Below are 25,564 nucleotides of genomic sequence, written 5' to 3'. Positions count from 1 at the left end.
AAAATGAGTTAATTCGTGTGGTAAAGATGAATATGTCAAAGATAATCAATTCAGCATTCTGATGTGACACCAAACAAACGGCAGGTTGAGTCCTCTGTCACACGTCATCAATCCCTGCTGTCAATCATCCGCGAACTCGAATCCCATTGGCTGATCATGAGATAAACCTAAGCGTCATTGGTCACTCCTCACCATCGCTTGTCGTTTTGATAGCATACGACGAATTTACTGTTTAAATGAGAAGACGTATTTCTAATTGAGATTAACAATATTCCATTGTTGTATTAAATTGTATGTGCCGCGGATCTTAAAGTGGATGGCCTCTTGCCCAGGCATCGATTTCGAAACAGTTGCAAAGATTACTGGTAAGTGATCTATAAAACTTACATTATCATGCTATTATATTTGACTCTGATTGACTTGTTTTGAAATTTACGTCAAATAAAAGTGCAGAATTAATAGATTAACACGTATGTTTTCTACAATTATGTTGTAAATGCCATCTTTACTATTTAAGCATGCTAATCGGTTTGTTATGAAATGTAGAGCAGCACCGATGTTTTTTTTCTTTCTGTTATGTTCTGTTATTATGTGTATATTATTCATTTCTATCTTTATGTATGCAATACGCACCACACATGTGTGCATCCTGTCCAGGTTAGCGAACACACTATCTAATTTAGACGCGCTTATAATAAGATTACACCCATAATATACACAATGTAATCGTGTAACTGCCACTAGATGGCGCTATAGCACACAGCATCTGAAAGTTCAGACACGTTCACTTGTTAAAGATATCGTGTATCAAGTGATCTCTTATGTACAGTCGTGGCCAAAAGTTTTGAGAATTACATAAATATTAGTTTTCAAAAAGTTTGCTGCTAAACTGCTTTTAGATCTTTGTTTCAGTTGTTTCTGTGATGTCCTGAAATATAATTACAAGCACTTCATACGTTTCAAAGGCTTTTATCGACAATGAAATGACATTTATGCAAAGAGTCAGTATTTGCAGTGTTGGCCCTTCTTTTTCAGGACCTCTGCAATTCGACTGGGCATGCTCTCAATCAACTTCTGGGCCAAATCCTGACTGATAGCAACCCATTCTTTCATAATAACTTCTTGGAGTTTGTCAGAATTAGTGGGGGTTTTTTTGTCCACCCGCCTCTTGAGGATTGGACCATAAGTTCTCAATGGGATTAAGATCTGGGGAGTTTCCAGGCCATGGACCCAAAATTTCAACATTCTGGTCCCCAAGCCACTTAGTTATCACTTTTGCCTTATGGCACGGTGCTCCATCCTGCTGCAAAATGCATCGTTCTTCTCCAAACTGTTGTTGGGTTGTTGGAAGAAGTTGCTGTTGGAGGGTGTTTTGGTACCATTCTTTATTCATGGCTGTGTTTTTGGGCAGAATTGTGAGTGAGCCCACTCCCTTGGATGAGAAGCAACCCCACACATGAATGGTGTCAGGATGCTTTACTGTTGGCATGACACAGGACTGATGGTAGCGCTCACCTTTTCTTCTCCGAACAAGCCTTTTTCCAGATGCCCCAAAACAATCGGAAAGGGGCTTCATCGGAGAATATGACTTCGCCCCAGTCCTCAGCAGTCCATTCACTATACTTTATGCAGAAGATCAATCTGTCCCTGATGGTTTTTTTTTTTGGAGAGAAGTGGCTTCTTTGCTGCCCTTCTTGACACCAGGCCATCTTCCAAAAGTCTTGGCCTCACTGTGCGTGCAGATGCGCTCACACCTGCCTACTGCCATTCCTGAGCAAGCTCTGCACTGTTGGCACTCCGATCCCGCAGCTGAATCCTCTTTAGGAGACGATCCTGGCGCTTGCTGGACTTTCTTGGATGCCCTGAAGCCTTCTTTACAAGAATTGAACCTCTTTCCTTGAAGTTCTTGATGAACCTATAAATTGTTGATTTAGGTGCAATCTTAGTAACCACAATATCTTTGCCTGTGAAGCCATTTTTATGCACCGCAATGATGGCTGCACACGTTTCTTTGCAGGTCACCATGGTTAACAATGGAAGAACAATGGATTTCAAGCATCACCCTCCTTTTAACATGTCAAGTCTGCCATTCTAACCCAATCAGCCTGACATAATTATCTCCAGCCTTGTGCTCGTCAACATTCTCACCTGAGTTAACAAGATGATTACTGAAATGATCTCAGCAGGTCCTTTAATGACAGCAATGAAATGCAGTGGAAAGGATTTTTTGGGATTAAGTTAATTTTCATGGCAAAGAAGGACTATGCAATTCATCTGATCACTCTTCATAACATTCTGGAGTATATGCAAATTGCTATTATAAAAACTTAAGCAGCAACTTTTCCAATTTCCAATATTTATGTAATTCTCAAAACTTTTGGCCACGACTGTAGTTCCCCAACATTATGACTTTCTTTCTAACTCAAAATGGGGCAAGATGTTAACGCTGCTAGTTTTATAAATGAAAGTGGATAATGACCAGATGTCAGTAACAGTAATACATGGGTCAAGGTGTACCTGTGGCTCAGTGGTAGAGCATTGCATTAGCAGTGCAAAAGGTTGTGGGTTCGATTCCCAGGGAATTCATGTTAGTTAAAAAATGTTAGCCTGAATGCACTGTAAGTCGCTTTGGATAAAAGCGTCTGCTAAATGCATAATTGTAAATGTAAAGATGAAAAGGGGGTTTCAAGTATTAAAACGATGAGTTTGACACAGCTTTGATTTTTTTACGTACATTAGAATGTGTCCCGTTTAATTTCTTCTTCTTTTTCTTCTCTGAGCAAAAAATTAATAAATAATAATAATTACTATCATACATTTTTACCATGATATGCTGAAAACACCAAACAAATGTAATTCAGTGTAACAATAGTTCACATACCAAAAAAATCTCATCAGGCATATTTAGAACAAGAATCATTAGATGGCATTAAAAGACTGTATGCAAGGATCCCAGTGCAGCCCCTGAAAAGGAATTAACTGTAATTTGTTTTTATCTTTACCTATCTTTGCCACTATCCTTGAAACCACTAGGTTTTACACATTTGTCAACCAGAAGTTTTTAATCATTTAAAATGTATTTCTTTTGTGGGTCATTGACCCATATATGACTTGTGTGCTTAAAGGTTAAAGACATAGAACAGACATTTCCACTATTAACAAGTGAACGATACAGTAATATTTTTAATTAGATTATATTTTATTTGTTATTATTCTCCTATTCCTTCCATTTTAAAAATAACACAATAATATAGTAAAAAATGTTTGTATAAAATATAATTTTGTTATTAACACAATAATATAGTCATATTTTTGTGTATATAATTAATTTATTGCCACATTGTCATTGTTATTAATAGTCACCTTCCTGTCAGATTATTAGATCTTTAGTAAACGCTGCAAGTGTATTGCAGAATCCGGCTCACTCACAGATCACGGTTTCATGTCATGAACAATAGCACACAAATCACATGGAATTCTTTTATGATGTTTTTATGGCATTTTCTCTTTTGTAAGTGTTTTACCCACACCAAAAAGCAAAGTATATCCTTGATTGCCTCAACATTTCGACTGGATTGTGTCATTTGTTCTAATGCTGTCTTCTTGTGGGGCAGTGGAATGATGCGTGAGGGTTGGAAATTGTGGAGCAACAGCTCAGAGGGTCACAGCAGTGATCCCGAAGAGGATGATGAAGAAGAGATGGCGTTCGGAGACATTGAGGAAGACTCCGAGGAGATGATGGACTTGAGTGATCTACCTACAGCTCTGTTTGCCTGCAACGTGCATGAGGCTGTGTTCGAGGAGGACAGGCAGAGGGTGAGAACAAATTTTTTAAAATTCTTTCTTTTCCCATTTGCACAGTAAAAAAAAATTCAGCTCACAGAGAAGCACTCGCACCTGTTTGTACAATAGTTCACTCCAAAATGAGCATTCTGTTACCAAAAGTGTTTGTTGTCCATACTTTGAAAGTCATTGTTGTTTTGGACCTCACCAACATTGTGTGGACAAAAACAGTTCTTCAAAATATATTTTCCACAGAAGAAAATTCATACAGGTTTAGAAAGACGTTCATTTTAGCTTGAATTCCTTTAAGGGTCTATCTGAGCTTGAGATGAGGCATTGTGGGATAAAAGGCTTTCTCTCCCACACAACACACTCCGTTCCACAGGCTTTGAGTGCTTGCTAGGTGTCTTGGTCTTTTTCAGTAAACTTTAGTTTTCCAAATCGGCATGTTCAAAGCTAATGGAGGTCTTGTGAGCAGTACATTTTAACCTACATTCAGAAGCCAGCACTTTAAGGCCCCGAGGACAACATCTGACGTTCACACTGCGTTACCTCAGTGTTCATGGAATATTTTTGCTACCTGTTGAAGCTGTAACCTCTTACCTGAGGAGTGGCAGGGACTGAGAAGAGCTCTTACTTCTCCTGTGGTAGAGGAGATAGACAAAGATGTGATTTCTCAGCAGCGAGAGAGAGAGAGAGAGAGAGAGAGAGAGAGAGAGAAGAAGAGTCACTCAGGTCATTGGCTTAAAATAGAGCATACCTGCTTCCTTCTGAAAACCTCTTGTGCTTCTCTGAAAATATTAAACCTGAATACTTAATTGTTGCGTTGGGAACAAAAATGAAAATCTTGTTTGTGAACACACTCAGCAGTAGAACTAAAACCTGCTTCCTTATTTTCAGCTTAGTCTCTACTTGTTTTTTGTCTATATCTCTTGGCATCATATCATGAATTTTATACTTTTTTTCCCCCTGAGGTCAATTTATAATATAAGTCAAGGTTTTTATTTTTCAGTATAATTTCTTAGCCCCATATTTTGAATAACTGCATTATAAAGCATTATGTTGTGACACAAGGCAACTTGTTCTGAAATGTGCTGTACAAAATGTGAAGGTCAGACTGAAATGATCGGGGACCTGTTTTCTGACATAGAGGAGGATTTGGTTGAGCTCCACACATTTTTATCTTCAGAAATATTAATATTTTTCCTCCCTACATCTCCTTGCATACAGATCTTGCATGCCCAGCCATCATTTTGTTCGGCGATAGTTAATTATTTCAGGGTTCTGAAACCAGAAATCCAGAAGTTGTTGAAATCAGAAGTTGTTTTTGTTTAGATTACTGTTCAAAGGTTTTTTTTTCCTTCTTTTCAAATTAGTTTCTTATGCTCACCAAGGCTGAATTTATTTGACCAAAAATACAGTAAAAACACTAATATTGTGAGATATTATTACAGTTTGAAATAACTGTTTTCTATTTGAATATATTTTTATCTAAAATCTAATTTATTCCTGTGATGGCAAAGCTGAATTCACAGCAGCAAATACAGTGTTGCATGATTCTTCAGAAGTCATTCTAATATCCTGATTACTGCTCAAGAAAAATAATTTATGTTCAATATAACAGCATTCATTTGAAATAGAATCTTTTGTAACTGTGACAAGTTACACTCATCACAGTAACATTTTAAATATCTTTACTGTCACTTTACTGATTTTTTCATAATCTTGCCCTCCACTGAAGCTTGTAACTAGCTCTTGTTCACATCTAGACGTCGAAAATGGCACATTCAAAATCATTTTTGGTACCGATATAAAAGTCTTTGCTCTGTATTATTTTTTAAAATTATATTATTAATTTCTTACTTAATCTCTTTATGACCCCAGACTTTTAAATGGTAGTATAAATAAAACCTAAAAATAACCATTAGCAAATATTCTGTATAGGTTCCTATTAGGTTGTCACACAAACCTCCCTACAACATTCTTGGAATGTTTTGTCTTGTCTTGAAGAAAAAAGGAACCATTTAGTAACATATTTTCCAAGTAGGTTTAATAAATGGTCTTTTTTCACTGCCATACATTTGTTTGTTCATATGTTTCCATATAATTTTTTTTTTTTTTCCAGGAATTTTTTTTTTTTTTATGACATAATTACTTTGTACGTTCAGCTGGGCAGTAATATTGCTACACTCATGCATTCATGACCTGTTAATGAGTACAACTGAGGCTTTTTTTGCTATCAATACTAGTAAAAGCTTCGCTTATATCTTTGTCATTGTGTGAGTGCTTTATGACTATGAACGTTGGTGTGTTTTGTGTTCTTGAATAGTATATTTGGGTCATTATCCTGAGGGTAAAAAAGATGGATAAAACAGTGAGGGCTAGAGGTTACCCATAACGCCTTTCACTCTGTGACCCTGTGTACTGCCCTGAAGATTGTGTGTGTCTTTTACTTATGAGTGCAGTTATCCAGAGCAGCCATGAACATGTTGCTGTGACTGTGAGTGACAGTGAAATGATATTTTGGCAATCACTTTGTACCATTTATCTAGAGACGGCTATTTGAAATCACACTTTCTCTTGTCAAAACACCTCTCAGTTGAAGTGAATGTATTGTACACGTCCCTGAGGACTAAGAAGGGCTCTGTCTCTCTCTCTGTTTGAAAAACACAGAAATGCTCTTTACTTTCAGCTCTTGAGATACTCTGAATGTGATCTGTGTCTTTGGGTGGAGCTGTGAGCATCTCTGTGGGCAAACAGCTGGCTTTTATGTCTGCTTTCAGAAACTAGAGCTTTCACAGACGCACTGAACCCACCCACTCACAAATTCTCATTTACTTTGTGTGACTGGCACAAAAGAAGCTCTCTTTACCTCCTTGCCTTTGGCTCTCTCACACACATATGCATACACACACACACAAAAATACACATTTCATAAGACTTTCATTTGGTCTCATCTGGCAGCCTGGCATTGTTGTTTGATTAAGACTGTTGACCTGCTTTGGTGGCACGTGCCTCAACTCGACTCACGACCCCTCCTCCCCTGTCTGTTCACTGAGCTGTATCAGGGTCAAAATCCTGCTGCCTGCCTCAGCACTGAGACTCTTTAAATGGGAGTCAAAATAGTGGATCTGAGCCATGTATCCTTAGATTAGAGTCCATTAATTACCCCCTTTATAAACTCACCCAAGAGATCAGGTTGTTGAGAATGATGGATTTGATAGATAAATGCATAATACATAAAGGATAATTTACATTCAGCAGTCATACAAAATCACCCTGGTATTTGTGATTATCTTATGCTCACCATGGCTGCATTTAATATATTTTAAAGTTTAATTTATTCTTGTGATGGCAAAGCTATATTTTTAGTCTGTGTCACATGAATCTTCATAAATCATTCTGATTTGCTACCCAGGAAACATTTCTTATTATTATCAATAATAAAAACATCAAATCAACATAATATATTTAAAAAAATCACAAACCACATTTGTTTCAGGATACTTTCTTTAAGTTACAGCTAATACTAAAACAACATTTGGCCCAGTGTTTGTTGCATGTTGCATGTTGTCTTATTCTTATATATATATATATATATATATGTATATATATATGTATATGTATATATATATATATGTATATATATATATATATATATATATAAAATATAATATATATATATATATATATATATATATATATGTGTATATATATATATATATATATATATATATATATATATATATTAAATAGTTTTGCTTATTGTTGGGCCATTGCACTTCACTTTAATTTTAAAAACATTTTTGTTAATTTTGTACAATTTGTACAGTTTTGCTGCTGTTTTGGGTCACCACTTGATGTCCAATTTAAAATCTGGGTCCTGAAGCAAAACCACTTCCTTAAATGACACATCCACACATTATTTATTATATAATAAGATCATAAATAGATATACTGCATTGCTCATTTCAGTGCTGTGGTGAGCAGTCCATGGACCTGCTGCTGACCCGTGGATGAAAAAGAATTTGCGAAGATGATAATGAGAATATCATGCTGTTATTATTCAGGACAGTATGTGGCTCGTTGACATAGGGGACATTTTGGTGTTGAGTATAAACAAGTTTCAGAGGGAAAAACATAGAAACTGCAATAGATCTAACCCAATGATTACTATAAACACACAATACCATACCTCTGCAGTGCATTGGAAATACTGTAAACTGATCTGTTTTGTATCCTTTTTACCTTTGTTTTCTACATGCCGTTTTTTGATTATTTTTCTTTTCAGTTTTCTTTTTTCACTCTATTTCAGCCTGTCTGTCATATTACCTGACTTGTGGTTTTCTTTTAAATCCATCTCTTCTGCATCCTATATCTGCTGCATCACCTTCTACTCCTCTACAGTGCCTGCACTCTCCTGCACCTGAACTCTCTCTCTCTCCATCTCTCTCTGGATCTCTCTCTATCATTTTTCACTTTGTGATATAAATAGCTTGCCCTAGTTTGTGATAGCTGCAGTGGTGCCAGGGGCTGGTACGGCAACACATGAGTGAGGTAGACTGGCAGTCTTTACACATGTACATTTGTAAGTCATGATGGTGCAGTGTCTCTGCAATGCTGTGTGTCTGTGTGTTTTGAGACTGACCCTGCTAAGCATAGTCCCTTGCACAAATTGTCATCTAGAATCTTCCTTCACTGCGCTTAAGAGAGTTTCATCATGTTTTGTTTGAAATACAAGTGTGGGAGTGCTTTATTTTGACTTGTGTGATTGAATAATAACAATGGTTGAATTCTTGTTTTGTGTCTGAAAGCAATTTATGGTGCACTGATTTAAAGGGACACTGTAAGAAAAAGTCAGTGAAAAAGGTTAAAGTGTACTGGTAATTTTCTGCCAGGGCATTAGGTTTGTGGATATTTCCTTTAAAACACAACACAGTACAATGTGTTGCAAATGATGTGACTTTTGTGCATGTCTCGAGCATATGGTAACTTATGTTTAACTTTTAAAGCACTATTATGAAATTGACACAATACTTAGAATTAACTGATTTAAAATGTTCAAGACTCCCAAACCTTTTGTTTTGTCTTCCTTAAGAGTCTCTCAAGGTATTTTGTGGTCCTTCTGGCATTCTGAGATCATTTTAAATTGGGAATTTATGACAAATGTTTCCCTTTTTACTACAGCTTTAGTTTTCACCTGGAACTCTTTCCGGTACTGTAAAGTTACAAATCAAAAGAAGTAGGAAAACAATAACTGCATCTTTTGCTGGCAAACGCAACCGTTCTGCGGCGTTCTTCTCCGAGGAGCGCGCCGCGTGCACATCAGAATAGAGAATCAAACGAAGAAGGCGGTGACGTCAATGTGGCGGCTGAGCGCTCTGATTGGTCAATACGGATGAACCTGAGCAGCCTTCACGCGCTCACAGAGCAGCATCTCAGTCAGACAGCCGGAGAGTTTGAGTCAGTCACCTCTCCAACACACCAAAGACTTTCAGTCTCAGACAGCCGCACAGATACAAAAGGAAGGCGAGAGAGAAAGAAAAGAAGAATAGGGTGTAAAAGATCAAATTTCTTTATTTATCTGTTTACAAGCTGCAAAAAAGGGAATGCCATCGATAAACATGAAATTGGAGATGTTGACGCTCATCGCCTGCGATGTAGACACGGAGGTGTTTACGTCCGACAAAATGCAGGTACTCCAAGTTTATCTATAAAGAAATTAATACAGAAGAAAATAATAGATGCACGCTGTTTATGAACGGTCTGTGTCTGCGCGCGAGGAGCGCTTTCACTGCATGAGCGCGGTCTGTGTGACGTTGCACGCAGCCAATTCATTGCTTCTCATCGCTGGAATTTTCTCAATGAATCCGCAGTTCACATTAACATTCTGCTGCATGCGCACCGATGGCGTCAATGCTCTGAACGACCTCGATGCGGAGCATCTCCAGACGGGCTGCGCCAACCCGTCTGTATGAACACTTTAAGTTACATGCTTAAAGAGATAATTCAAACCATAAATAACAATTCTGTAATCATTTACTCACCTTCATGTTGTTCCAAACCCTGTATGATTTTTTTTATCTTCTGTGGAGCAGAATGAGAGCTGATTCACTTTCATTGTATGCCCAAAAACTATTAGTCCATGACAGTATTCCTAACATCTCCCTTTTCCTTTTTTTTTTGTGAACTATACCCTTAAAAAATCTGCTGTAGACACAGTTGCCCCCTGCATACACATACTCACCGTTGCCTTTTGCAGGTATGTCAGGTAGGACTGCACACATCCATCATTGTACTGTGATAATCGATGATAAAACTTAGTTTGTTTTGTAACTGATAATGACACTTAAATTGCATAGAGTATTTGTTAGAATTCCTCATTTGGAATTTGTCCAGAAGTAGGGCACCCAGACACACACTATGCATTCTGGCATGAGCCAGTGCAGTTTTCTATAGTCACAGATGCATTTTCATGTCAGGAATCGTTTTTTTAATATTTAGGATTATATTTACATACAAGTCTGCACCTTTCTAGCAATAAAAACGTTTTTTTTTTCCTGTTAGACCTTGCCTCACTTAAACAAAGCTAGCAAATGCTTAAGTTTTTTCCATGGGAATGCAATGTATGGTGTTTGCGACAATTGCTCAAATGAGTGGCATAGGAGACATATGATACTAAAATTTAAAAACGTGCCAATAAGCATGCGGTGTCAAATTGTCAACCTAGTGTTTTCCATGTTTGGTCAGTGTTTCTGTGCCGTAAACTGCAAATAGAGAGGCAATCAGACAGAAAGACAGGTGTTTCTGTGCGGCTGCTGCAGACTGCAATGGCTCTGCAGTGTCCTGCCCTGAGCAAGAAAAGACAGGAGAGAAAGAATACAACTTAAGATTTATGAAGAAAATCAGTGTCTGAAAATGTCACTGTGTGTATTGGTTCTAATCTGGGTTTTTGGCTCAGTTTGAGGACACAAGAGATTATAAGATGCAGCACGTGGGCTACAGTCACTGATTACACTGATCTTTGCACAACAGCTTGGTTTTGTTTTTTCCTTTTTCTTTTTTATCCGCTGCTTAATGTTTATTAATTTACTCCTTGCTCTGAAATTCTCACTGGACAGGAGCATTGAAAATTCACTGAATATGTGTTAGAAATAGATAAGGCAGCTCATAAAAAAATGATCTAAAGCTTTAACTGGTTTCAATAGTGAATAAATTAAGGAATTAGAAATTGTTCTCTTTTGAGCCAGTTTACAGTAGATATAATGACGGATAGGTTCACACAGTCTGTTAACTGTTCATCAACATTTGCCAGACTTGTTAGTGGAGCAACTGGGATCTGAGCGCATTCATTGGAACAGGTGTGGCCTACAATGTGTGTGTGTGTGTGTGTGTGTGTGAGATCAGTGGAAAATGATGTGCAATGGAAAATATGCAGACATCAGCACATTCAATCTGAAGGTTATGGGCAGGACTCTCAATATTCACACATAACCGCACACATACATATCCCCTCTAACACATTGATGGCATGTTTGTTAAAGCGATAAACACATGACTTTTAAAGTTTTACAGGATTTTTGCGTGTTTATATTTTACTTCGCACTGATTCTAATAAGCAGGAGTGAATATCCATCAGGCATGATCAGTAGAGTTAGTGTGCATAGCAGCTGTCAGAACTTGCCACCATTCAATGCTCTTTATTTGTTTATAGTGGCTTTTTAAGCTGATCTGTATGTCACTGGATGGAGGTTTCATGATAGTCAGTGATCTAGGTTTGTTTTCAAGCGGAAGTGACACAGGAATTGAAGAGTTCTGAGGTGACAGATCCACTCCATGTGCCATTAAGCAAAGCGTTTAACCCCAATGGCTCCCATGAGAGACTTTCCTTACAATTAGTATGCTGTAAATCCCTTTGCAAGAAAGCTAAATGACAGGTAATAATGCTCATGACTCTTTCAACTGATGAGCCTTTCCAGCTTTGAATAAAAAAAAAATCTGTTTGCTGGAATGATTGGTCCTGTCACAAGCAGTAGATCTAGAGAGAGAAATCTCTCTAATATCTAGAAACCAGGCCAAGGGCTAATCAATAGGTCAGTAACATGATGCTCATTTTATTGTGCCCTGTTAAATGTGTCAATGTTTTGAATACACCTAATTTGTAATGGGCATATTGTTGATTTCTGAATTAGATTTTTTTTAGGGAGGAATAAAGTTAAATAAAAATGGGTGATACAATTGTTCTGATATCATAATGACCAAAGCCACAAGGTACACACTTAAAAATTTTTTACATTTGTATTATAAGGTACACACTTAAACACAAAATGTAATAGTATTTATGAAAGAATAATTCATGATAACTGTAAAAAAAGAAAAAAAAAACATTTAAAACTTTGAAATTAATTATTAAAATGCATATACTCAAATATACTCAAAGTGTTCAAGATTTTTTTCACAGATTTTGATTTTGGACAAACTAAAATCAAATTCTAGTATTCTCAAATTGGTGAATAAATGCCCGATTTATCGACCTAGCAGATTCATCTCTGTCTAGAGTAGATGTCGCAACAAATGGCACACTAGCAACAAGAGTGAGTGCCAGGTAAAACTGAAGGTAGCATAGGACTGAAGCATACCTGGATCAGGTTCTGCTCGGGGAGGTAACAGGATCTGAGCTTTGGCCGGTGGGGAGGCTGAAGCCTGCAGCCTGAGATATAGCCCTGCAACAGCCATGCTAGGACTGTATGTCTCTCACTCTCTCTCTCTTCACTCATCTTAGATGGACTGATAGATGGATGAAACCAAAAGATGGATGAAGGAGGGAGGTTAGATACATCTGTAACCCAAGAGCACAGGCAGAGCTCAGATGTCACTCTGAAAGGTTAAAGGCATTCGTAGGTAATGATGACGTTAGACAAAAGGCTGCTGGCCACCCACTTGTGTCTGTTTTCCTGTGGGTCGGGTTACCAGCCGACACAGTGTGCACATTCTAGTCCTAGCACTTCAAACAACCTTCCTGAATCCTCAGCGAATGGGGACGTTAGAGCCAGTCCCTTTGAGTGAATAAACATCTACTGATGTGGAAATGCGCTGAATTATGTAACTTTGTGGTCACATAATAAAAGCTACATTCTAAAGGGTGGCACGTAGTGTAGCTGATACTTGTATATTGTGGTTTGCCTGTACAAGGCTCCTTAATCATCTCCTAACAAGGTCACATGTGAAGGTCAGTTCATGTAATCAGTGTGTTTTTGTAGAAGAAATGGGCAGGAATAAGATCTAAATGACTTTGACAAGGGCAAATTGTTGCTGCCAGACAACTGGGTCAAAGCATCTCTGAAGCAGTGAAGTTTCTGGGGTGCTCCTAGTTAACATTTGTGAGAATCTATCAAAACTCAAAAGTGACCCGAAGAGGAACAAACCACAAATTAGTGACAGCGTGTAGGGTGTCCAAGGCTCATCGATGGTGGAAATCTACATGGCAACAATTTTAATAATGGAGTTGAGTAGGTGCAGACTGGTCAGAGTGCTGATGGTCAGTGGCCTCTTTCAGCATGATATTACGTTGTGTTACTTGGCACACATTTTTCAGGAATGGTTTGAAGAAAGAAAGGTGAACTCCAAATTCTTCAGATGTTAATCTGATTGAGATTGTGTGGGATGTGCTGGACCAACCAGTCCAGTCCAATTTAAGGACATGAAGGATCTGCTGCTAACGTCTTGGTGCCAAATATCACAGGATGCCTTCAGGGGTCTTGTAGAGTCCATGACTTGGCAGGTCAGTGCTGTTTTGATAGTACAAGGGGAATCACCACAAAAATAAGGGTAAGACAAGCTTTTCATATTCATCATTTGTCATATACCATTCTATAAATATCTTGATTGAATTCCATATTGAAGACCTGCACTGAACACAGTAAGAAATCAGTCTGCTTAGTCAACACAGGTTTTCCAGATATCAGAAATTCCCATAAGGGCATGAAATTCTGGGATGAATATCACAGCACCCATCTCTGAGCTCTGGAAAATCCCCCGAGGCTTTTTCATCAGGTCTGTAAATTGGATTTGTTCCCTACCATTGATTCTAGTATAAAACCACAACAGACCTGAATGATGGCACCAATTCCACCAGAGCCAATCAGGGTGACAGCATTTGTTGTTGTTTAACTCAGTGCTGATAACACTGAAGGAAAACACAGTTCCCTCTGCATTTATAGCACTTGTGATGAATTGCTTCTGCCACTTACAGAGATTTCCTGTCACAGAAGGTCAGGGATCAGCTTCTTTTGTGCACAACTGTTTTGTGCCTGGCGAGTTGGCACCTCATGCACAGAACCGTTGCTTGGATGAATGAATGACTCATGTGTGACATTATGATAACATTTAGATTTTGTTTTCTGGGTTGGTCCTCCTGTTTCCAGACTTTTTGGACAAAGACTTGATTTAAGGCAGCAAAAGTTCACTCATTATACACTGACAGGCCAAACAATGAGCAGCTGAATTATGGGAAACCAGATGTGATATGGTCTCTATGGGGAAATGTAATATAATTTGTCCATCTGTCGAGTTTAGTGTATTTTTGTCTATATTTAGACATTTGTAGTTGTAATACAGTGAATCTTTGAATCCTGCTCCCGTCTGTATCACCCAAGGGCTCTTTGATTGGCGGCTAGTCATCAGGGTTGTGTAACATCAGCAGGGTAATTAAAAACATCTCCCACTCATTTAACGGATTAATCTTCTTAATTATTTATGGTTCTATTCTCAGCCAAAAATCATGCTAGCATCCTAGTGCACCATATACCCCAGATTCGCTTTTTAGTGGCTTTCTATATTGAGTACATGTGTGGACCGGAGCCTGTCCTAAAGTCACTTTCTGAGTAGACTGTAGTATGAGATCAAGAAGATAAGTACACTGAGCAGTGCAGTGTACCAGGGCTGGTGATCACATACAAATTATTGTGATATATGTGTGTTTTTTTATCTTTATGTACTATTATATTGTTGCATAGGTGAAAATACAATTCTACTTGTTGATTTAGTGAAAAACAGCATGGAAAACATGGCTGGATTATTTTTTTTTTTTTTAAATTTCCATATAAAGATAGTAGAACTGAACTCATACATGTCAGATGTTTCATCATTCATTACATATTGAATACAACATGAGCAGAAATGAGTGAATTTGGTCAGCAGTATACACAACTGTACTTTGTATATTACAGACAGAAAAAATGTTTTTTGCCTGCAGTTTACAAACAATTCAATAGATTTCAGTCAGATAGTCCACACATATTGTACTCTCCTCTGTCTGTCTCTACTGACCCTCTCAATGATTCTCTCAGTCTAAGGCTGATGATACACGGGATAACTTTTTGAGCAATGTTGCCGGGCAAATTTGGGCAATGTTGCCGCCAACAGGCAACCAGATGAGACACAGGGCCTCACGACCGATCTAAAGTATCCCGACAGACATTTGTTATCATCTTAATGTGAAAGTGCCCATGCAACATTGCTCAAAAAATCATGTATCGGTTAACACCGTATCATCAACCTAAGTCTCTGTGAGATTCTCTGGCACTTCTTTTAGAGGATTTTTATTTAGAGTGTCACCTCTCTAAATCTCTCTACCTCTCTATGACTCTTTGTCTGACTCTTTTTTGATTTGGGAATTTCTTTCCCAAGTCTGTTTAAATCTCAAAGCCATATGCACGGGGTGCACATAAGTGGTCTGCAGGTCCCCATGCGTGACTAAAATAAGAAATGTGCTGTGTTAATTAGTTCAGAGCATGCGTACCATCGTGGTTGACAGCTGTTAATGCACAATTACCCTTTTAGATCGACAAACTGTACTGTATAAGATTTCTATTCAAACTGAAAGCATAAATCTAAACGTTTTCAAAGCACAATGCAAAACTGTGACATTTCATTCACTGACGATCTACAGTCGGGAGCGCTAAACCCGGAAGCGCATATGCTTTCTTGCCGGCAACCTGATTTTAAGTTTGAAAATGAAAAAATTTAATAATTTAAATTAAAAAGAATAATTAAGGTTCAAATTAAAATAATAATAATAAAAAAATATATAAGCATTTAATTTTTAAGTTTACTATCAAATAATTGTTTTTGTATTTAATATTCCCCTTTATTTTAAAATAAAATAGTATTATCACACTTTATTATTTAGTTTATTATTTATTTAAAAAAATTATAATAAAGTGCAATAATATTATCACTGTTATTAATATTTTTTTTTTTATAGTTCTATTTGATGGGTCACACCATTTGCAGTGTGAGGACCAAACCAAATCACAAAGTCCTAAAAACATATCCACACCCAAAAAATTATAATCACCCCTGCATATGCATTCCATTTCTCTGAAATACTTTTTACAGAGTTCATACATGGGCAGTCCTGGAGTAATGCTTGACTTAAGAATTTTAATGCTTGACCTCACTAGCCACATGTGTTTTCCACAGAGGAATAGAAACATCTTCAAAACATTCCATCAAAAATGACTGCAGGCTTCAGAGAAATAATAGAAAGTTTTTGTTTTGCTTTCAATTAAAAAAGCTAAATGAATAAATTAATTAGATGGTTCTTTTAATTTTGAAGGGATGAAAAAGAATAACATATTATCATTTTAATCAGCCTAACGAAGTATTTTAACTCTTGCTCTTTCTGTTCTGTTGGGGTGCAAAAGTCTGCAAGTTGTTGTTTTTTTCCATCCTGATTGTGGGTTTCCATCAGTAGTTGTAAATATTTCTCTCTGCTCTCCATCAAAGCTGACCACAATGATCTCATGTGTCGCCACCTGTTTATGCTTTCCAGGCAGGTAAAAGGTGTTAAATACATGTGATTGGAAGTGGTGTGAAGTGAACCAATACACACACACACACACACACACACACCTGTGCTATTGCATAACAGAGTTACATAGGCCTTACATCACACCAGTGTCCTGAACACTTATCTGCCATGCTGCTTTGAAAAGGGGGCTGTTTCGTGCCTGTGAAATGTTGGTATCTGGTGTTTACTGGATGCTGATGTGATCTTTGAAGTTTCGCTGTAGTGTCTGACTGTTCATCAAACAGCAACACATTGAGAGAAAAAAAACTCAGATCTTCTCTTTTGATGCTGGGCCATCATAATAGATGCAATCATATATTTACATATTTTATATGTAATTTCTTAATGAAATTGCATTAGGGATGCACAACATCTTGATACCACACAAATGAAATAAAATCTTTAAAACTTAAAAAAATAAAATCTTTTAGTTATTTAATTAGTAATTAAATCAATGAATTATTTAACTAATGCTGTTAAATGTAATTTAATACTCCAAATACTTTCAATTTTTCAAATTTAGCTTTTAGTGATTTTTTTTAATTTCTTTTGTCAAAGTAGTTTATAATTTTAATATCAACCATTATCTTATCTGTATAGGTCAGAATTATAATATTATGCTTCTCTAGCATCAATACTTTTATCAGTATTTATTTTATTTTTGTTTATTTATTTATTTTAATTCATTTATGCATGTATGCATTAATATTTTACAGTTTAATTCAGAAGCAGGTCATCATATGTGTCCTTATCTCCACGAATCAGATTTCAACATCACTAAACTAAACTACTTTGCACAGGTCAGCATGTTAATCTTTATTATGTTTCATTCTTCATGAAAGGAATATTTCATCCAGAAATTAAATAATTTATTCACCCTCATGTCGTTCCAAACCTGTATACTGGTAGTTTTAGTGACCAGGGTCTGTCAAAAGGTATAAAAGAACACAATAAAATTAGTAAATACTGTACACTATATTCTGCCTTTAATGCAGACTGATGAGCTTAATCAGTTTTGCAGGTGTACAGCATGGCAATATCAGCATTAACCAGTGTTTGTAAAATCATGATGTTTCAAACTGGTGTTTATTTTACATGCCACACACGCTCTCCCTTATACACATAAACACACAAAAAGCTGGCTTGTCATGAAGGCGGATGTCCACTCCTTCCACCCGGGTCGTGTGTAAGTCTACACCGCTTGCAGGAAACACTCAGAGCTGTGCATGAATTAGTGATTGACATATCCCCTCTTGTTACACAGTGCCTGAGTTCAAAACAAACCTTCTCTATGTGTAGGAACAGAAGCACTGAAATGCAAACACAAACTGGACAATGCTGCATATGGACAGCAAAAATTCTTCTTCTTCTTAAAATGTCATATTCAGTTTATTCAGATTGTAGTTTTATTCATAGAGATCAAATGGGAGAGAGCAAAAAAAGATCATCAGATCTTTTGTTTTATTATGAGTTTTTGTTTTGTTATCAACCATTCACCATTCTCTCTTTACTTGCTCCATCAGCACAGTAAAGGTCACACTTCATATTTCAACTGTCCCCCTCTATTCAAAACCGTCCAAATCAGCACCATGCTTCTAAGGCACAGGAGAGCACGATGCTAGTTTTATAATAACACAGATGCTAGAATCGTGAACGTTTACAATAGATATAAAGTTATTTAGTGCAAAACCAGAGCAGTTCTGAATTGTGTTTTGTTTGTAATTCTCCTCAGGAGCGGTTTGAGGCTCTGTTCAGGATCTATGATGAGCAGACAACCTTCCAGATGTTCAAGAGTTTCAGAAGAGTTCGGATCAGCTTTAGCACTCCAGAGGCTGCTGCTCGCGCACGCATCGAGCTCCATGAATCCGATTTCAACGGCACTAAACTAAAACTGTACTTCGCACAGGTCAGTGCTTTACTTTTTATTAAGTTCTTCATTAAAGGGATAGTTCATCCAGAAATGAAAATTCTGTCATCATTTATTCACCCTCATGTTGTTCCAAACCTGTATGTAGGAGCTGTCAAACTCCAAAACAGCACAAAGAACATCATAAAATTAATTCATATGACTTGGGCACTATATTCAAATGCTATAAAGATATATTTCCAAAACAGACTGAAATATACAATTCTGTTCAAAAGTTTGCTGTCAGTAAGATTTTTTGAAATCTCATTTTAAAGTTGGATTTATTTAATCAAAAATGCAGTAAGAGCGGTGATATTCTGAAATATTATTACAATTTAAAAAAACAATCTTTAATTTCTATATTAATACATTTTAAAATGTAATTTATTCCTGTGATGGCAAAGCTGAATTTTCAACAGATGTTGTTCAATAGAACAACAGTTATTTGAAATTAGTAGATTAATTTTTTATTTTTTAAATACATACATACAAAAAAAAAAATGCAGATAATCATAGCATGTTTTCTTACTTAAATTTAGTTTGTTACTTCAGCAGATGTAAACGAGGGAGGGCATAGCAAGTTTGTACCTACAGTAACATCATGAATCGAGCAAGGTGCATAAGGCGTTTGATTCATTTAACATTGTCTTTGACAACTACAGGATAATTATAATTTATAGGACAATTATAGGAAGCAACATGAGCTGAGATCTAGGGACTCTCAGTGTAATATTTGCAGGAGACCAGACGAGAGAACAGGAGCGTTTAGTTCATTTCTCCTCTCAGAGGTCTGTCAGCTGGGGATAGTCAAAGAACACACAGTTCTCAGCACAGTAGAGACTTATCATCATTGCTATTAATTATGTGAAATCAGACAGACACAATTATATTACTAGAATCATTACGCTGTAAATGTGTTCCATGTTTTTTATTCAGAATGCACACACACTCCTCAAAATGATTCTGTGTATTTGTGTGCCGCTGTGTTTTGAACAATAAAAGAATAGCCTGTTTCCTTCAGAGAGATGTAACTATGGTGAACGTATTCCTTCAAATCAATTAGATCTGGGCCTGAACTGTGCTATATTTAGCTTAGAGGATGTATTCAATTTAAAAGGAGAGTTAGAGCAGTCTTTTATTTTATTGTTTAGTCATGTTTTGTGCTTTAGCACCCCATCTTTTTTCTCTCTGGCCACAGGTGCAGAACTCAGGGGAAGATGTGGACAAGACATACCTTGCCCCACCTCAACCTGTCAAGCAGTTCCTCATCTCTCCACCTGCGTCCCCACCTGTGGGATGGAGCCAGAGTGAAGATGCCACACCACTGATCAACTACGACTTGCTGTGTGCTGTGGCCAAACTGGGACCAGGTACAAAACACACAAGACACACACACAGTCATCATATAAGCATATGCCACTTACTCCCCTCCATACAAACAAGCTGTGCTAAGTGTACGTTTTGTAACCATCTGAACCAAATGCATGTGTCCTCACTGACTCAAACATTCATTTTCACACCAACAGTGGATAAAGTGACCCCAAAAGCATTCAGAGTTATAATATTTTCTTGAAAAGTTGTGAAGATTGTTTTTTGTTTATTTATTTATTGATTTTTTATTTATGTTATGCTGGTTGCTGTCAACTGATAATATATAATATAAAAAGATCTTAATGTGGTAAGTTACTTCTATAGATTTATTTTGTTTTCCTCTGAGTGTATAAACCTTAAAATGTTTATTTCTGTCAGGCACTGGATGCAATGAATCCAGGATATGTAATGGTACACTGAGAAACTACACTATCAGTGTAAGAATTTTGAAATATTATTACAATTTTAAATAACTGTTTTCTATTATCATATATGTTAAAATTGAATGTTAAAATGCATTTATTTAAAATAAGAAAGTAACTATGTAAAAGTCTTTACTGTGGTCAATTTACAGTTGAAGCATTTTATATGAGGGGGGTGTCCCTGAATTGGAAAATGTTAATAATCCCTGATTAAATTCAGTGGCAATGATACATTTTTAAATGTGACTTTAGTGTTCAAATAATCTTTGGTGTCACATTTTCAGATCCCATTCCTCTATCTTCTTCACCATCTCCTGATATCTCTCTACTTTAATGATAAAATGACTTAAGTGGCATTTTCATGATTATTTTACTTTCTTTTATGTAAAGCACTTTGAATTACCATTGTGTATGAAATGTGCTATATAAATAAACTTGCCTTGCCTTGCCTTTAAAAACTGAACTGTAATAGGTGGCAGCAGTAAACAGAAATGGAGTGTTCCTCCTCATGTGTGCTGTGTCTGCACCCCCTGCTGGCACATATCACATCACACACACTGACTTCCTGCCATGACAAACCTCTTATCACCTCTTACTGTTTGGCTCGTTACTATAGCAACCTTCATTCTGTTTCTCAGTGTTTGTGTGTTCTCAATGGTGGAGCGCTCTTTTTTTTTACTAACAGTTGTAATCGTTTAATGGCTTTCAAATATCATATCATTTCTTAGCAAGAGGACATTTATCTGGACATTCATCTACAAAATGTCCACCTGATGCAGAAGAGATGCCAAAAACAATCTAACACAAAATGTTATGGGCACAATTCTTCATATCTGGATTAAGTTATCTGGCTTGATATGATATAATCCTGGACTGTTCCGCTCTTCGAAGCTTGTAAGAGTTGTCGTTATAGCAACAAGCCCATAAGATCAAACATGCTTAGTATTATGTTTATTTAACATAAACGGGATCAAATCACTAAGGAGGTGAAATCTGTCCCACTGGCTGTTCTTAGAGGAGCGCCATGTTGAACTAGATCCAAAAAACAAATACTTAGTTAAACGTACTGCTTTTCTAAGGCTATATTATTGTTGTTGTTGTTGTTGTTGTTAATGATGATGATGATAATAAGGATAGAAATATATATACACAGAACAGATATATATATATATATACAAAAATTATTTGTATATTATTATAAATAATAAATGTATTAGTATTATATAGCCTCAGAACCGAGTACCATTTTGAACTAGAGGCAAAAATAATTTTGTATAACATTATTATTATTATTATTATTAATTACAGACCATTTTATTATGGCTTTAGGGTTTATTTTACCTCATAATTTACATTAGCTGTTCAGTTTGTCCAAGTAATGCAAAGAAAGTTTGTTTTCTCATGAGTAAATTCTTGTTCTTGGGTAGTTCTTGTTTAACGATTTTTGCAATTGTTGTCAGTATTTCGTAGGTCAACATTCGGTTCAATAGACAATGCAAACATGACGTGCGTAGAAGGTCCGGGAAAGTATTTGTACTAGAGTTTTCAGCCAAGTTAAAAATGTCCTACCCACAAAATGGATTTCACCAATGATTAAAAAAAAGCTAAATTCAGGACATATTTGAGAGTCTTTAGTTCTGAAACAAACTGCATGTTTTTTAGTGGATCAATTTATTTCAAAAGTTCTTCATCTTTTATCTGTCTCTCAAGGTGAGAAGTACGAGCTGCATGCGGGGACAGAGTCCACTCCTAGCGTGGTGGTCCATGTGTGTGAGAGCGAAAATGAGGAAGAGGAAGAAGCCCGGCCAAAAACCAGGATTGTCCAGACCAGACGCCCCGACGGTCCCCCGAAAGTCTACAACTAAAACCTTTGGCACACTTTAAACGTTTCTCTCTCTCTGTGTCTCTTTCTCTCATCCAGGGAAAGGCATGCTTTATTTCAATAACAAAAAAAGCTAAACTAAGAAATGGATGGATTTGAAGGGGTGCTCCGTGCACAGGTGACGTGTGGTGTTCTGAACTGGACTCGTGGACTGAACACACTGTCTCACTGCTGCCTCACGGGACAGCCAGGGGGCGATGAGCTTGCAACCCCCCTCTCACAATAATAGCATTCATTCCCTCATTTAGAGTCTTTGTACTGTAGCGCTGAAGAGCAGTAAATGTATTTAACAGTCGTAGAAGTAGGTTACATGTAAACTTTGTTACTGTTTGTCACTTTAAATGATCATCAAAGAAAATAATGCTTTAAAAAAGGAGGCAGACCCATTCTGCTTTCTCCGTTTCTCTCGAAGACAGCCATGTCCGCGTTTTTTCTCTATAACGGTCAGGTTGGCATACCTGCAGAGGTGGTGCGGCTCGCTGGGATTGTGATCCATGTGCGTATTTATGCCTGTTCATACCATGCTAGAATGGGATGACAAGTTGTTTAACGGAAATGGTAAGAATGAAGGTGTCGATTGAAGTGTTTCTGTAATGTTGGTTTTGACGAGAGGGTGTTTACTAAGTTAGATGTGTATTATTCTTACTGTGTATTTGATACCACACATTTTTGCATGCTTACTGGCGTATTTTACACTCTATGTTAAAGCAACTTTAAGCGTATCTGATCGCTGTCTTTGAGAGTGATTGGCCTTGGAAAGCAAAGAAACAGTTGTCAGGTGTAAAGTTTAACATTTTGTATTTGTATAGCGCATCATTCACTTGCAGGCCAGACAAACAGTTAGGAAAAAGCACATGGTTTGGGTCTTGGTTTCACAGCATCTCTGTTTGGCGTGCTTCTGCATCACTTGCATTGTTAAGCACTGACAATGTTTGGTGTTATGCATATCTCCATAGATTTACTGAATCTACATTGACATGCTCCAGTTTGGAAATGAAAAACAATGTGCTGAGTGACTTGGCCCAGAACCACTGTGTCAACACTCGACTACCGTCATATCAATGTTAATTGTTAAGTTGTGTATTTTGCATTGACAGATCAAATCATAAAGGGATTATCCACCGAAAAATGAAAATTCTGTCATCACTTACTCATTTACTCTAAATGTATGACTTTCTTTCTTCTGCAGAAAATAAAATAAGATATTTTGGAGAATCCTGGCAACCAAACAGTTTTGGTGTCTTTTGACTTATATTGTATGGACACTGAGAAATTTCTCGAAATGTCTTCTCTTATGTTCCACAGAAGAAAGTCATAGAGGTTCGGAACAATTTCAGGATGAGAAAATGTACATTTTTGGGTGAACTATCCCAGTTCCTCTTTTTTTAATAATTCATACCAAAATGGTTAAAATAGATGAAAATGGATGTATGAAAATGTCATTTTAAGGTGTGTTTTAGTAATAATGTACAGTCAGTGAAGTAGAATGTAATGATTGACCATCAGATTGAGGATTGCAGAGAGATTTGTAATGATGGTGGTTAAATTAGCCTTACAAAAAAAAAAGTCACATTTTAGTCAAAAGAAAAGAAAAGAAAGAAAAAAGTGAAATATTGAGTGATATTCAGTCATATTTTGAAATGTGATATCATGATGATGTAATCACATTAAAAAGAAATGACTGTGATGTTCATGTGACTTTATAAATTGCCTTCCTCCCTTGCTTACATGTGAGAAAAAGATTTCAAGTGTTTTGTTTAAAAGCCAATCCTTCAGCGACGAAGGACTCCTTTAGCAAATAACTTAAGAAATAAATCTATCAGAATTTAACTTTTTTTATTTTGTACTTCTGCATGCTGTGACTTTTCCATAGATGCAGTCTTTCCTGTTTGTATCTCACTCTGAATGCAGCCCTTTTTCTAACCCTCACTCTGAATGCAGCCCTTTTTCTCTTGCCTGTTTCATCCTGTTGTGTTTTCAGGTGTTCAGTCAATATAGGGGTGAGAAACATGGTGAACAAAGCTCTTTCGAGTTATTGATAACCAGCATGAACAAATGTTTTGGACTCTTTGAGTTTTGTGTGTGTGTTAACCTTTAAGACAAAACTAAGAAGTGAAGTATATGAACACAACAAGCAAATTTGTAAGATAAGCCTGTCATTGGCAGCATAATGTATTGATATTTTTTTACTGTCTTTAATGCGGTTTTTGTAGTTGCTTTGTGTCAGTAAAATGATTTGGTTCCTTCTTTTCTTTTTTTTAAGGAAGTCTACAGATAGTTTTATCACTGTTGCTGTTCTGTCTGGATATAGATATTGTCTAGTACTGTAACTGTAGTTCATAACCCATGAACATGAAGCAATAACTTACAGTTATATGTCTGTGTCCTTGTATGGTATGTTTTTGTTTTTTGGTAACACTTTATTTTAAGGTGTCCTTGTTACACATGTTGTATGTACTTACTATTATAATAACAATGACTTATGCATAATTACATGCAAGTAACCCTAATCCTTACCATATAGTAAGTACATGTAGTTAATTAGTATTACTCAGTACTTAAATGCATAATTACACTTTAACAAGGACACCTTAAAATAAACCTTTTTTCTTTTTTTCTCTTCTCTGACTTTTAGCTTGCATTGGTTTGTGTAAATATGATTGTTATTCGTTTCTCATTGGCATATAAATATATAAATAAAGATACATGTAAAGACTGATTCTTAAAAAAAAAAAAAAAAAAAAATGTTGTAATGTGTTTCTTTCAACCAAGTCAAGTACCTCCCAACTCAGTACTGTTTAAGGGTGTGAATAATGTTTATTTGACCCATATTTCATTCATCATAAATGAAAACCAGGATGTATTTACAAAATTGTGTGTCCTTCTTTTCCTCATTCCATCTGTGACGGAGTGGTTATGCGTGGGCAAAAACTTCAATTCTGAATAGACATTGTCCTTGTAAAATCTTAATCTCTTTATTATCATTAATGTAAAAAGAATTTTAAATTCAGATTGTGCCAGGCTTTATAAATATCTCAGTTGTACTTATTGTCTGTTTTTGCCTTTTTTTAAACCGAAGGTAGGTTTAACTGTCTTAGCCTACTTTCCACTATCCACTTTTTCTTTGTCTGACGATAAAAGGAGGTTCCTCTCCACCTCGCCAGGGGAGAATGGGGCACACCTGATTTTTGTTTTTACCTGTCAATGAGGAGATCCCGGCCCAGTCTCCTGGGACACAAATACTGATACAAAGATAATAATTATACACGCTCTCACGTGTCCTGTTGGGAAATATTCTTTAAGGGAAATAATAAGGAGCTTGTGAATCACATCTAGTAGCTTTGAAC

At 36.6% G+C, this 25,564-nt stretch overlaps 1 protein-coding gene across 2 annotated transcripts; it reads left to right on the top strand.

Annotated features, from left to right (window-relative positions):
• Nucleotides 1–176: 176 nt before the first annotated feature.
• LOC109108094 (regulator of calcineurin 3) lies at nt 177–24,132 on the top strand. Of its 2 annotated transcripts, XM_019121275.2 has the most exons (5): nt 177–365; nt 3,615–3,816; nt 18,369–18,542; nt 19,741–19,912; nt 22,046–24,132. In XM_019121275.2, the coding sequence occupies exons 2-5, from the start codon at nt 3,619–3,621 to the stop codon at nt 22,198–22,200; spliced, it is 699 nt and encodes a 232-aa protein (XP_018976820.1). In that variant the 5' UTR covers nt 177–365; nt 3,615–3,618; the 3' UTR covers nt 22,201–24,132. The 2 variants fall into 2 exon arrangements, with proteins under 2 accessions (XP_018976820.1, XP_042630059.1); XM_042774125.1 differs by lacking the exons at nt 177–365; nt 3,615–3,816 and adding an exon at nt 9,218–9,479.
• Nucleotides 24,133–25,564: the final 1,432 nt, after the last annotated feature.

The sequence above is a fragment of the Cyprinus carpio genome, chromosome A17, assembly GCF_018340385.1.
Source record: "Cyprinus carpio isolate SPL01 chromosome A17, ASM1834038v1, whole genome shotgun sequence".
In the NCBI taxonomy this organism is placed as follows: Eukaryota; Metazoa; Chordata; class Actinopteri; order Cypriniformes; family Cyprinidae; genus Cyprinus; species Cyprinus carpio.
The sequence above is the reverse complement of the archived record's forward strand: the minus strand, read 5'-3'. Positions and strand labels throughout refer to the sequence as shown.

Bases quoted from the DNA above. Each gene is read 5' to 3' on its own strand.
- LOC109108094 (XM_019121275.2), top strand. From the start codon at position 3,619: ATGATGCGTGAGGGTTGGAAATTGTGGAGCAACAGCTCAGAGGGTCAC. The intron at 18,543-19,740 runs GTCAGTGCTTTA...CTCTGGCCACAG, and splicing joins TAAAACTGTACTTCGCACAG to GTGCAGAACTCAGGGGAAGA. The intron at 19,913-22,045 runs GTACAAAACACA...CTGTCTCTCAAG, and splicing joins TGTGGCCAAACTGGGACCAG to GTGAGAAGTACGAGCTGCAT.